The sequence below is a fragment of the Macaca nemestrina genome, chromosome 4, assembly GCF_043159975.1.
Source record: "Macaca nemestrina isolate mMacNem1 chromosome 4, mMacNem.hap1, whole genome shotgun sequence".
Taxonomy (NCBI): Eukaryota; Metazoa; Chordata; class Mammalia; order Primates; family Cercopithecidae; genus Macaca; species Macaca nemestrina.
In genome coordinates, this window is record NC_092128.1 from 104,638,596 (window position 1) to 104,652,277 (window position 13,682).

General features: G+C 41.0%; 1 protein-coding gene across 2 annotated transcripts in view; it reads left to right on the plus strand.

The window, feature by feature from the left end:
- Nucleotides 1-13,682, plus strand: part of LOC105475843 (BMP binding endothelial regulator) — a 246,167-nt gene that overhangs the window by 134,645 nt on the left and 97,840 nt on the right. For both annotated transcript variants that reach the window (XM_011731390.3, XM_011731391.3), the window contains exons 7-9: nt 2,086-2,185; nt 8,885-8,994; nt 12,198-12,338. In XM_011731390.3, coding sequence (XP_011729692.1) covers nt 2,086-2,185; nt 8,885-8,994; nt 12,198-12,338 — 351 coding nt within the window. The remainder of the gene's footprint in view (nt 1-2,085; nt 2,186-8,884; nt 8,995-12,197; nt 12,339-13,682) is intronic.

A 13,682-nucleotide genomic window follows, 5' to 3' on the forward strand; every position in this document is an offset into this window, starting at 1 on the left:
GGAAAATTACTTCAGTACACATAATCTTTTGCCAGCTTTCCAAAGCATTGGATGAGTTACTCTTTTGCAATTGTGCAATATTTTTTAAATTTCAATTTTCAAATATGCTTGAAAAATAGATGCTGATCCAACAAGAACAGAGAATATGAATGAAAAGAATGTGTTCTCTGTGCACCTACAAGAAGTCAATAGATAGGCAACCTTGTGTGGCCCGAGGGTTCAGGATTTTAGGAAGTTGCTTGCAGATGAATTTCTTTGAAATTAAAAGCTAAGGGCAGCATCTTGGGTGCTTCCTCTAGATTCAACTTTTGTGCTTCATGTCTAAGCTGGGGCTGACCCCAGGGCCTGGCCACGATTCAGGTTACACGCCCCTGAAGTCTGATGAAAGGCCTCTAACTTTAATATTATGCAGAGTTGAGTGAGGAATCTCAGAGCAGCCTGGGATTCTCGGGAGATTTTTAGTGATTCTTGTTGATTTGGAAATAATGTAAAAACAACAGAAGAGTTTTTTGTGGTATTTTTGCATGTTCTCTATTGGTTTGGGGGAAGAATCCAACATTAAAGAGGCGTAAAAAATAACAAATATTTTAAAAGACATATAACATGCCCTCCCCTTTTCAGCCATCCCCACCAAAAAAATAAACTGTTGTAATAAAAATGGCGAGAACAGGAAGGGAAAACAGAAACAACAGGCGGCCGCAGTGTGCTGGGATGGGAACAGACAGGCCCCTAGTGGCTGAGGCTGATTCTTCTATGGCCAGAAAGGAGTGGGGAAGGTGTGAGGAAATGCATCAAATGGAATCTTTCCCTTGCGGGGTCCATGGCTTTTTAAGCTGTGAGTTTCTCATTTCCTGAGGCCTCTTGAGATATAAATTATGTGCTTAAGACAAGGAACCTGCAGGTACTAGTTTGGTTTCTAGCTCAAATCGCAGAGAAGTCAATTCATTGCAATTCCACTTGCTGAGTGATCTGTTTAACAAATTCACTGATTTTCTTAAAAGAAAAGAAAAGAAAACCTCAATTATTTTAAATTTTCATAGCAATTTCTATTGCATAGGATAGTTTTCACATCAGCTTTGCCAGTTTGTTGGATGTAAATCAGCTGGAAAACCTTATTTCGGCCCCAGCTTTCTGAATATGAAGTTACAACTTAACTGGGCCTGGGGAAGCAGGCGCCTCTGGTGGGGGATAGGAGGGGAAGTCAGCAGACTGTATCCTTAGGCAGGGAAGAGGGGATGCTGAGGTTAAACCAGGGGGGCAGTGGATGTTGGAGGTATGGAGTGCTGGAGAACAGAAAGGGTCAAGAATGAGAATGAGGGAGCAGGGAAAATATTCAGAGACTCCAAAACCTCTCCAAATAGGTTTCTGAGACTCTGCCAGTTCTTCTCATATCAATCTTCATAATCTTAATTAGTGGAAACAGATTTGGATACCTTGGTGAATTCAGTGAAATAGTTCTTCTGAATATGGGCTTTCGGTATATCCATGTTCAGCAGGCTGGCCACTTCATGTACTTGGAACCTCCTTGAGCCATTTTAGCAGCACCTTCTAGCTGTGGCAGACACCGAAGCCTTCCTGGAGGAAGATGTCTGCAGAACTTATAGAAAGATCTGTGTCTGGAAGATAGGAGGAAAAGTCTCAAAATGCCAAAGGGTTCCTTTGCTTGCTTGGCAGAGTGGAACTAGAAGGCCGTGACCTATTAGGATGGTCCACTCATCCTGGTTTGCATGAAACTTTCCTGGTTTTAGTACTCAAAGTTTCCAATCCCAAGCAAACAGAGACAGTTTGGTCTCCTATACCTACTGTAAAGGTGGTTTTGAGATGGAAAAAAAAAAAGAAAGTGGTGGTGGGTGAGAGGAGGTGATGCTGGAATCACCTCCTCAAAGGCGGTCTTTTTGCAGCTGCAGTTTGTATGGCCTACAGGGAAGATCAAAGGACACTTGGGGAAAATCACATGGGCCTGAGCAGTCGACCCAGGGACCTAATACTAGGGAAGAGCCTTAGGTTTGTTCTAGATATCTTGGTTGTACAATCTACATGCACTTACTTTTCTAAATATGCTTTTTTTTCTCTCTCTTTTCTTAGGGAGGCAGGACACAATGTGTGAGAGAAGTCTGTCCCATTCTCTCCTGTCCCCAGCACCTTAGTCACATACCCCCAGGACAGTGCTGCCCCAAATGTTTGGGTGAGTTACTATTTTCAGGTCAAAGAACAATGTAATTTCTTCTCAAAGTTTCTGCTGGGAGTGTTTATCCATGTTATTTTGAGGTTCTCCAGTTGTCCTATTTCATGGCTTGTTAGAGACAACTACCTCTTCTAATTACAGAAGTGGAAAGTGTGTACAGGATTTGCTTCTTAACTGAGGCCTCCAGGGACGCTTCTCTCTTGTCTTCACTTGTATCTGTAACTGGGTACACCAGATGACCTGGGATAATTCTCCCTTCTGGTGAGAAAGTATTGAAGAAACTATCTTTAAATAGGGCATATGTCTATTAACAGGAGCATATTTTAAAGGTATTTGAAGTAAACCCATGGAGGAATATAGACTAGTGTTACTTTCAGAGTAAAAACCATGCAGGAAGAAACACATGCAAGAAAATGAGAGTTTTGGAAGGAAATAGTGAATAATAGCCAACAGAAAGAGAGTATGATCGCTTTCTTTTTGAGCATTTCATAGGTGCTAGGCACCATGCTAGGCACTTTATATATTGTTTTTTCTCATTTGATCTTCTCAAGAAGCTGTGAAATGTAGGTACTAAGTATATAATTCCTATGTGTAATGCAGGTGCTATTATTAGTTTTATTACACTGAAAAGGAATTAGATTCCTAGATGGCAGTCCAGCCAGTGGGTTGTGGATTTGATATCCGACCACAGGTATGTGTGATTCCTGAGCCCAGATCTAACCTGCTGCAGCTCATCTTCCCTGGTGACACAGGAGGGCTGCATGCACATTGCCAGCTGAAAGGGGACAACTTATGATGGGTATTTTCTAGAGTATGAGGTTCTTTGGCTTTTGCTTGTATGCTACCTTCTTCTTCTTCTTTTTTTTTTTTTTTTGAGACAGATTCTTGCCCTGTTGCCAGGCTGGGTGCAGTGGTGTGATCTTGGCTCACTGCAACCTCTGTCTCCTGGGTTCAAGTGATTCTTGTGCTTCAGCCTCTCAAGTAGCTGGGTCTACAGACACATGCCACCACACCCAGCTAATTTTTGTATTTTTAGTAGAGACAGGGTTTCATCATGTTGGCCTGGATGGTCTCAATCTCCTGACCTTGTGATCCACCCGCCTCGGCCTCCCGCAGTGCTGGGATTACAGGCGTGAGCCACGGTGCCCAACCTATACTGCTTCTTAATGATTCCTGGGCCCTTAAGCTGGTTGAGGTCAGACTATCAAGTTTCAAATAAATATGGTGGCTTGAGCCACCATATAAATACAATAGAAGCTCCATCAACCTCCTTAGAATCTCCAGGGATCCTTGAGGGACTAATGTTTTCCCTAATCGCCTCTGGCTTGGTGTTTCTGCTCCTGCTATTTCTCTTGAGTTTCCCTCTTTCCTTCCTTCCTTCCTTCCTTCCAATCTCCCTTTCTTTCTTTCTTTCTTTCTTTCTTTCTTTCTTTCTTTCTTTCTTTCTTTCTTTCTTTCTTTCTTTCTTTCTTTCTTTCTTTCTTTCTTTCTTCCTTCCTTCCTTCCTTCCTTCCTTCCTTCCTTCCTTCCTTCCTTCCTTCCCTCCCTCCCTCCCTCCCTCCCTCCCTCCCTCCTTCCTTCCTTCCTTCCTTCCTTCCTTCCTTCCTTCCTTCCTTCCTTTTTCCTTCTTTCCTTCTTTCCTTCTTTCCTTCTATCATTTTGTCCTTTTAGAGGCTCCAGCAACCTCCCTAGAATCTCCAGGGATCCTTGAGAGGCTAATATTTTCCCTAATCGCCTCTGGCTTGGTGTTTCTGCTCCTGCTGTTTCTCTTGATTTTCCTTCCTTCCTTCCTTCCTTCCTTCCTTCCTTCCTTCCTTCCTTCCTTCCTTCCTTCCTTCCTTCCTTCCTTCCTTCCTTCCTTCCTTCCTTCCTTCCTTCTTCTCTCTTTCTCTGTTTCTTTCTTTCTTTCTTTCTTTCTTTTTTTTTTTTTTTTTTTTTTGAGACAGAGTCTCGCTCTGCCGCCCAGGCTGGAGTGCAGTGGCGTGATCTTGGCTCACTGCAAGCTCCGCCTCCCGGGTTCACGCCATTCTCCTGCCTCAGCCTCCCGAGTAGCTGGGACTACAGGCGCCCGCCACCTCGCCCGGCTAGTTTTTTTGTATTTTTTAGTAGAGACGGGGTTTCACCGTGTCAGCCAGGATGGTCTCGATCTCCTGACCTTGTGATCCGCCCGTCTCGGCCTCCCAAAGTGCTGGGACTACAGGCTTGAGCCACCGCGCCCGGCCTCTTTCTTTCTTTCTTTCTTTTCTTTCTTTCTTTCTTTCTTTCTTTCTTTCTTTCTTTCTTTCTTTCTTTCTTTCTTTCTTTCTTTCTTTCTTTCTTTTTCTGTCTGTCTGTCTGTCTGTCTGTCTGTCTGTCATTTTGTCCTTTTAGAGGCTCCAGCAACTTCCCTAGAATCTCCAGGGATCCTTGAGAGGCTAATATTTTCCCTAATCGCCTCTGGCTTGGTGTTTCTACTCCTATTTCTCTTGATTTTCTTTCTTTCCTTCCTTCCTTCCTTTCTCTCTCTCTCTTTCTTTCTTTCTTTCCCTCCCTCCCTCCCTCCCTCCCTCGCTTCCTTCCTTCCTTCCTTCCTTCCTTCCTTCCTTCCTTCCTTCCTTCCTTCCTTCCTTCCTTCCTTCCTTCCTTCCTTCCTTTCTTCCTTCCTTCTTTTTATTTCTCTTTCTATCATTTTGTCTTTTTAGATGCATCTCCCCTCAAATCTGTTTACATCCTGTGATGCCACTGAGTCAAGGCTTGGAGAGCAGATTTCACTGAGGGTTTGCAGGCAGTAAGCGTGATTATTTTACACAGAAGCATAGTGAACAACATAATATGGGATATTAAGCACTCTCGTTCTTAAAAGGTCTTAATTGTTTTGCCTTCGGGACAATTTTACTGATGGTCTCTTCTATTTGAGCTCCTGTCACTTAAGGCCCATGCCTTTTCCTTGAATCCTCTCTCCTTCCTTTCAGAGTTTACTGTCTTCAACTCTGAAACAACCTGTTGATTTATTTTTCTCATTCCCAAGTTAGCACAGTCATACCATGAATTCTATTTTTTATGACCAAGTTGACAAATAAAGGTATTTTGTTAAACTAAGGGTTTTCACCTCTTTGATGGCTTCTCCTGCTAACTTCATCTAACAATGATTGCCTTCCTGCTACACACACACAAACACACATACACACATACACCTGCTACACACACGTACACACATACATACACACACATTTAAAGTAAATGTGAAACAGAAGAGCAAAGGAGAATTGCTTAGACGCTCCTGATTAAAGACATTTTCACTTCTATGTGTTCTGTTTGGGTTGCCAGTGTGTATTAGTGTCCCTGGAATAGGGTTAGCCAGTTCGGTGTGGCACAAATCATCATGCTGTGGGCCATGGTGGAAGCAGTGGCCACTTAAGTAGGAAAGCCATGACAAAGGGGATGGCATTTGGGTCTGGCTCCAAAGATAAGTAAGCTTGATTAATGCTTTGAAGCTGGTACTGTGGATATGCTGTGTCAGTTCAGAAGCTTCTCATATGAGCAACAGCTATTGTATTGAATGCAGGTTTTTCTATTCATTTATGGTTATAAGGCATACTACAAAAGGAACAGTAAGTTTTGAGAAACTTGAAAATCATAACTCTTCCAAATGAGATCTTTTTTGGTTGGGCTAGACCCCAGTGGAATGACATGGAAATGTCTGAAGTCAGGCTGTACACAAAGTCTCTGAACCACTCCCTTGAATGTTTTATCTTATGTTGGACCATGATGACTTTGGGATTAAGGTAAGATTTTATGCTCTTTGAAGGTAAAAACCAACATCCCCACACAGCAAGATACAAAGACAAAAAAGCAAACACTAGGATGCTTTCTAGATGCTGAAATCTTAGTCTAATTAGACTTTAGATGATTGGGTGCTGTTTTGCTCTTAAATTTTCCCTTAGGCAGGGTTAACATGATATACCTCTGCCTTTGCAGCATTCCTTTCCTTGTTTTCCTCATTCTCAATGGAGAGTCTCAGCACAGGAAAATATACACAGAGCAGCACCTAGTGCACTCTCACTGACACAGCCCAGGTTCATATTTAAATTATATCACCTCTAATAATCATAATACATACCATCTGCCATTTATTCAGGATGTGTAATGAACATCAGGCATTACTTCAAGAGTTTTATATTTACAATTTTAGGTAAAATTTTCATTTTAGTGAGAAAGAATTGAAGTGATTGGTCACATTTGTTCAGGGGGATAAGCACATTGAAGAGTCTGTTTGTCAATCAATCAATAAATCAATTGATCAATAGACCCATCCAGCCATTCCTCCACCTGTGGAACAATATTGACTGCTATAGTGGTAGCATAGGCAACAGGCTATGGGAATGCAGAAAGGGGTCATTAACTCTAAGATGTAGAAGGGCCTCTGCAGAAACAATGTGGAGCTCAGCCATGATGAAGGTGCATTTTGATTGGTGAAGGATGAAGCTTCTACACAGAGCTCTGTATCTATCTATTTATTTATCTTCTGCCTTTTGCCAACAAGGATTTAAGACCACTTACAAAATACATGAAGCACATATAGATAAAGGATAGTAAAAAGGCAAACCAGATTATCCCAATTAAAAAAATTACTCAACTGAAGCAGAGATATTTTAAATTATTAAAGGACAGAAATACATCTCTGATTGATTGATTGAAAGGATGATAATGTTTAAAGCAGTGAAAAATGACTTCACCATCATTTTTATAGTAAATACAAAAAATAACTGCTCAGTCATATTTCTTATTATAATGTCCTAAAACCAAGGTGCGATTAGACAGAAGTGATTATAATGGGGTGGGCAATATCTATGTGATCCAGGCTGTGTGCAGCTTTCTGATTCTTCAGGGTAAACCTATTTGGGTTCCTTAGAGGAATATTTAGGGAAAGAATGGATTTTTTTTTATTCTGCAGATAATCCTTTAATTTACTATGTCAGTTCTTAGGAAGTTCAAGAGACTCAAGACCTGGGTGTGCACATAATACCTGTGTTAGTTGGGGAATTAACAATCATCATGTTAATCATGCCTAGCCATGAAAGAGTTTTTGGTTGTATGCTTCAATATTAACACCATAGTTAGAGGTAGTGACATGGCAATATGGTATTGATGATGCCATTTTATGAGTGAAGTCAGTGAGGCCTGGAGAAATCATACTCATTGGTCACGAGGGAGTCCATATGTAGGATCCAAATTATAACTCACTTCCACCTTTTGAGGGCCAACAAGTTTGCTCTTGGTGGTGAGAACCAAACTAATGATTTAGTTCTGCATCTATATTGTATCCTGGCCTTGAGGTTGGCTATGATAGGAAGAGAGCATGTTTTTCTTGACTCCCACTAACAGTTATTCCAACAATTCTAGTTCTGGGAACAGCATTTAGTATGTTTAGGTATTTTGAGCATTTCATTGGGCCTACTGATAAACAGAAATTGCTATTAATGTTTTTACAAGAAGAAAGAGTGGTATGAATAGAAATTTGATCAGTGAACATGAATTAACTTAGTCTTTAATTAAAGTAACATCGCAGAGATGTTTTGATGTGCTTCAAGGAGTAGAAACTCAAATACTAAAAGAAAGGAGGAAATTAGGTTGTACTCTTTATTTGGGATTGCTGTTTTGGTCCTTTTGTTCACCAATCCAGTCTCCACATCAGGGAAAACCAAGCAAGTTCTACAGAGATACTATGCCTATGAAAGGCTGGACACTTGACATGTGCCTCTGTGTGAGTTAGCTTCACCCTTTATTCCTTTATGTAATTTCATGACTAAGGTGCTATCTTAGTCTGTTTAGTCTAATAAAATACTATAAACTCTGTAGCTTGTAAACAACAGAAATTTATTTCTCACAGTCTTGGAGGCTGGGAAGTCCAAGAACAAGGTGCTAGCAGATTTACTCTTTAGCTCATAGATGGTGTCTTCTTACTTTGCTGTCACGTGGTGGTGAGGGTTCTCTCTGGAGCCTCTTTCATAAGGGCACTAATCTAATTCATGAGAGCTTTGCTCTCCTGACCTAATCACCTTTCAAAAACCCCACCTCCTAATACCATTACATTGGTGATTCGAATTTACCATATGAATTTTTTTGGAGACACAAATGTTCAAACCATAGCAAACATTATTTCATTAGTTCTTTTTGCTTATTCGAGATCTTCTTGAAATATCTTGATTCCTCCTACCTCCACCCATCTCCCCCACTGCCCATACCCAATTTTTAGATTATTTTACTCATTCTTTAAGAAGCTCCTCAGGCATTATATCTTCCAAGAATTCTTCTCTGACCTCCCAATTCCCACAGTTTCTAGCTCGTCTTCTTTCCAGAACTTACTTTACTGTTGTTTTGAAACAGCTTTTGATGAGTGTGCCTTTTCACTAGACGGTGAGCTTCATGAGGGGAGCTCATGTCTTAGTGATTTTGGTTCACTGTGATGAACACATTATAGATTTGTTGAACTTACAAGCTTCATTGTGGAATCAAACTCTTTTTTAACAACCTTTGTCCAAACTAATGACTTCTGGCAATCCTTTAGGCATGTCTGACCCAAGGCTCTATTTTTGTGCTCCAGACTTACCTTACTTGGTCTTATGAGAATGTATAATGGACCTATGATGAAATCGCTGATGACAAAATGGGACATCCCTGATTCTGTCTTACTTACACTGTGCTTCTGTTTCTCTCTAGGTCAGAGGAAAGTGTTTGACCTCCCTTTTGGGAGCTGCCTCTTTCGAAGTGATGTTTATGACAATGGATCCTCATTTCTGTACGATAACTGCACAGCTTGCACCTGCAGGGTAAGGCAGCTCTGAGAGCCTGTGGTCCAGCAATGATAGGGTTTGGGTTTCAGTGTTAGCATCACAGCCACAACCAAAGCCAATGGTGTGTTATTTATTTGGAGGAAGCATTAACGATGCCATTTTACAAGGAAAATCATACTCAAGGTCACCAAGAATTTACACATAGCACTCAAACTGTAGCTCAATCATTTTCTAAGGACCAAGAAGTTAGCTCCTTGTAGTGAGAATCAGGCTCCGAGGGCCTGTTCTGAGGATTTTCTAAAATCAGACAAACACATATGGCAGTGCCCTCTGGCTTTAATTATCCAAGATGAATTCTCTAACACACCTGGCAATAAAAATTGCTTTTAATCACATTCAAGAGAAGAGGAAGGCATGGAATTACAGTTCATCACAAAGATAAACCTGGCAGTTTAGGAAGAGAGTATTTATGTGTTGTTTATTGTATCATGTCTTATTCAAAGCTTTGCTCATTTTTTCTCAAAAGGCAACCAGAAGTCTAATTACTGCTATATAAATAATTCCACAGCTTCAGAATTTTAAAGGGACACACATCACATATTTGTAGACTATACTGATGCTGTCATTTATTTTGGAAGCCAGGAAGAAATACATTTATCAGGGAGGACTTTAGGATTATTCATTAGTGAGTTAATGAATCACATCTGTCTGACAAGTTTAGAATACACTTTGGTAGTGATGGTTGTTGTTGTTTGTTTTTAATAGTTAAAGGTCTGGAAAGGGAAAGAGGGGAGCTCTACTCAATGTCAGTTATGAGTCAATAGCTGGGATTAGAGCTCAGTAGTTCTTGATTACATGCTTTGTTCAGTAGCATGCACCACTTCAGGGGGTGGTTGGGTAAGGGCTGAACTGTCCATTCCACTGAACACCAAACATGAGTAATTCCTGAGCCTGAGAATACCTTACTGAAGCTTCTTCCTCCTCCCATGGTTTGTGTTATCCTGTGCTAACCACATAGCACCCCCTTCTTGCCTTGGCCTTCATTCTCAGGACTTCTCCTCTCCACTAAGAATTTCGCAGGAGATAGCTTCCTCTTGGGGATACTGAGCCTTTGATGAAACATATCATATTCTCAATTCTCTTGCTCACAGGAAAGCAAGGCATCCCATGAATGGGAGTTAGTTATACTTGCCGTGCTTCGGGTTCATGGGTTCCGTGAGAGATGATTAGGTAATACGTCTCAGTGCTTAGCAGGAAGTGAAATTAATACTCTTCCTCCAAAAGGGTGTTTCACTAGAGTATGAATTCACAGTCATCTTGGGGATATTAAATGCTTGAAAAATCAAGCTGCAATCATTTTGAGTAATCAGTATTATTTTCTGTCTGCTTTGAGCTTCCTTTTCTAGTATCCCTCCAGTGTTTCTTATGATTTCCATGGCAGGTGCAGGAACCTGTTGAATATGATTTAATACAGTTGGCTCTTCGACAATGTGGGGGTCGGGATATTGATTCCCTGTACTGTTGAAAATCCATGTCTAATTTTTGACTCCTTAAAGACTTAACTAATAGCCTACTGTTGACTGAAAGCCTTATCAATCATATAAACAGTCAATTAACACATATTTTGTATGTTCTATGTATTAAATACTGTATTCTTATAACGAAGTAAGCTAGAGAAAAGAAAATATTATTTAGAAAATCACAAGGAAGATAAAATATATTTACTATTTAATAAGTGGAAGTTGATTATCATAAAGATTATCATAAAGGTCTTCATCTTCTTTACATTGACTAAACCGAAGAGGAGGAGGGGTTGGTCTCGTCTCAGGGGTAGAAGAGGCAGAGGAAGTGGAAGGAGAGGCAGGAAAGGCAGGCACACTTGATGTAACTTCTATTGAAAAAATTTCTGAGTGTAGGTGGACCCTTGCAGTTCAAATCCATGTTGCTCAAGTGTCATTTGTATTTTTCTGCATGCAGGATGGTTTCAGGTCTCTATGCCATCAAATTTGACAATTCCTCTACCAGCGATGTTATTACCATCTTTAAATTTGTTTAGCAGATGCTTCTTCATCCATAACAGCCTATCTCAGGTGTCATACAACCTGAGAGGCTTTCCTGACTTACCTGGATGGGTAACTTTCCCCTTGTCTTTGCTATCTTTACACCTTTGCTAGAGTTGTGTTTACCACATTATAATTGCAATTTGCTTGATTACACGGTTATCTCCCTTCTTATATTGTGGAGAACCCCTTGAGGACAGAAGTACATTTATGCATCTCTGTATTTGAATTCTCATTGTTTAACACAGTGCTAGGCACCACAGTCTAATGATATGTACATAAAGCGTGCTCTCTCTCTCCACACAGACACAAACATACACAATGAAAGCAGGGAGATCTACAGTGAAGTATGCATTGTTTGAGAGGTAGGGAGTGCCCTTGTTTTTAAACAAGAAATCAGGATATGCGGCTTGACAAAGGATTATTTATTTTCCAATTTAAGTTGGTTTATAATAGTTTCTATATGCCGGGTATTTTACATTTAAGAGGCACAGTAAACCTGAGAAACAATAGGCAGAAGAGCACTTCTTTTTGAAATCAAATCATACTTCTTTAACTTACAGATGATATCAACTCTTCACCTTCAGTGGATAAGTGGCCTGGTCAAAGTCACTCCACTCCAGTAGAGGTCTGGAACCCAGGTCCAGTTTTGAAACTGTTCGTTCAGTTCCTTGGTTAGCACAGAACACACTTGAGGAATCTTGTCCTGAGGTGGTGCATTTGCTCTTAACTTTTACTTTCTGACCAAAGATATTGTGCCTTTACGTTAAGCTCCAAAAGGTGGCATAAAGCCATGGAGGAGACCCAAGAGAGCACTATTAGTGCAGGTTGCGAAGAGGTAGAGGGCAGGAAGAAGGAAACTGGTGGTTCGTGGGGAGCTGGGCGGTCTTGCCACAGGCTGGTGGAGTGGGCTCATCAGTCTCTGGAACGTGAAATCATAAATCCTTGGGAGGGAGGGGTTGCGTGCCATAGTTTCCATAGTGCCCTCATATTCTGGTCTAGATACTTAATCAACGAATCACATTTTGAAGTGAATGAAATATTTATTGCAATACATTAAAATATGGTACCTTACAGACTTTGACACAGATAGTTATGGGTTATGAAAGGAAGGCCAGGTAGGATGTTTGGTAGAGGTGAGAATCATTTTTAATTTCTAGTTTGCCTTTGGGCCCCTAGGACTCTACTGTGGTTTGCAAGAAGAAGTGCTCCCACCCTGGTGGCTGCGAGCAAGGCCAGAAGGGCTGCTGTGAAGAGTGCCTCCTACGAGTGCCCCCAGAAGACATCAAAGTGTGCAAATTTGGCAACAAGATTTTCCGGGTATGTCATGAGACAAGCACATGGGAACTCCTGTATTACTATGCTGACAATTAAAAAGCTCCAGACACGAGGCAAATTGGGTTATCCCATAATTTCTATATACATATACAAATGTATATGTGTGCATATATTAATAGAATGTATTTATATTACAGTATTATATATACATATATAGTTAGAATCAAGTGCAGAGAATCAACCATCTGAAAGATGTTTTTCTTGACTATATTTTTGCTGAAATATGTTAAGCCTGTAAAACCTGCCTGAATACCTGGGAGTACCTCTTCTCATTGGAGATGCTCAGTGACACTTGTCAAGGTGATGATCCCTGTCAAGATCCTGGTGGATCTATACAGCTTGATGCTTTTAGAAGTTTTCCACAAAGCTACCTTTGCAAATAAAAATTTTCTCATTTGGAAGATATTCAGATAAGGATGTGAACAGCATACGTAGTTGAGCCAGGTGAGAGAGCTCTGCCCAGCTGAATGGAAAAGGTTGTCTTTTGGCCATCTGTTACCAATCTCAGGTGTATTTTACATTATTTTCTGAGGACCCCAAGTGGGAAACAGTGCAATGGCCATTTAAACTTCAAAATGAAAGATGGTTGGCTTTGTCCAAAGTACCTCCTACCTAGTCCATTTTCCCTAGGGGTGGAAGGAGTCAAATCACTGTGTATCGAAGGTGTCACCTCATGATACCCGTGAGAATCAAGACCCACATAAACAAGTCAGTTGTGGTAGCTCCGCAGGCATGCTGCACTGAGCCAGACTTCCTATCACGCTGAAGTAGTTGGAGGGAGAGGTCTTGGTTCTGATGGAATAGGAAGAAGACATGAGGTGTCACACGGTCTCGCTTGTAAGTGGGAGCCAAACAATGGGATCACATGGACATGGGAGGGGAACAACACACATAGGGCCTGTTGGGGGGTAGGGTAGAGGGAAGGAGAGTATTAGAAAGGATGGCTAATGCATGCTGGGCTTAATACCTAGGTGATGGGTTGATAGGTGGAGCAAACCACTATGGCACACGTTTACCTAGGTAACAAACCTTCACATCCTGCACATGTGCCCCAGAACTAAAAATAAAATAAAATAAATTAAAAAAGAGAAAACAATTGAGGACAAAAAAAGACATAAGGTATCATGCCCAGTGAAGAGGGAGGCATGTGTGTTGTATTTACACCAGGCTTTCAGAGATGCTCATATGTCCTCTTGATGTAAAGTCTCCTCCTCCTCTGTCTCCAGAACACCCAGATGAAACAGCCTCACTCTCACTATGGTGCTGTGTGCAATGCACTTTCTTTCTTTTTTTTTTTTTTTTTTTAGATGGAGTCTCGCTCTGTTG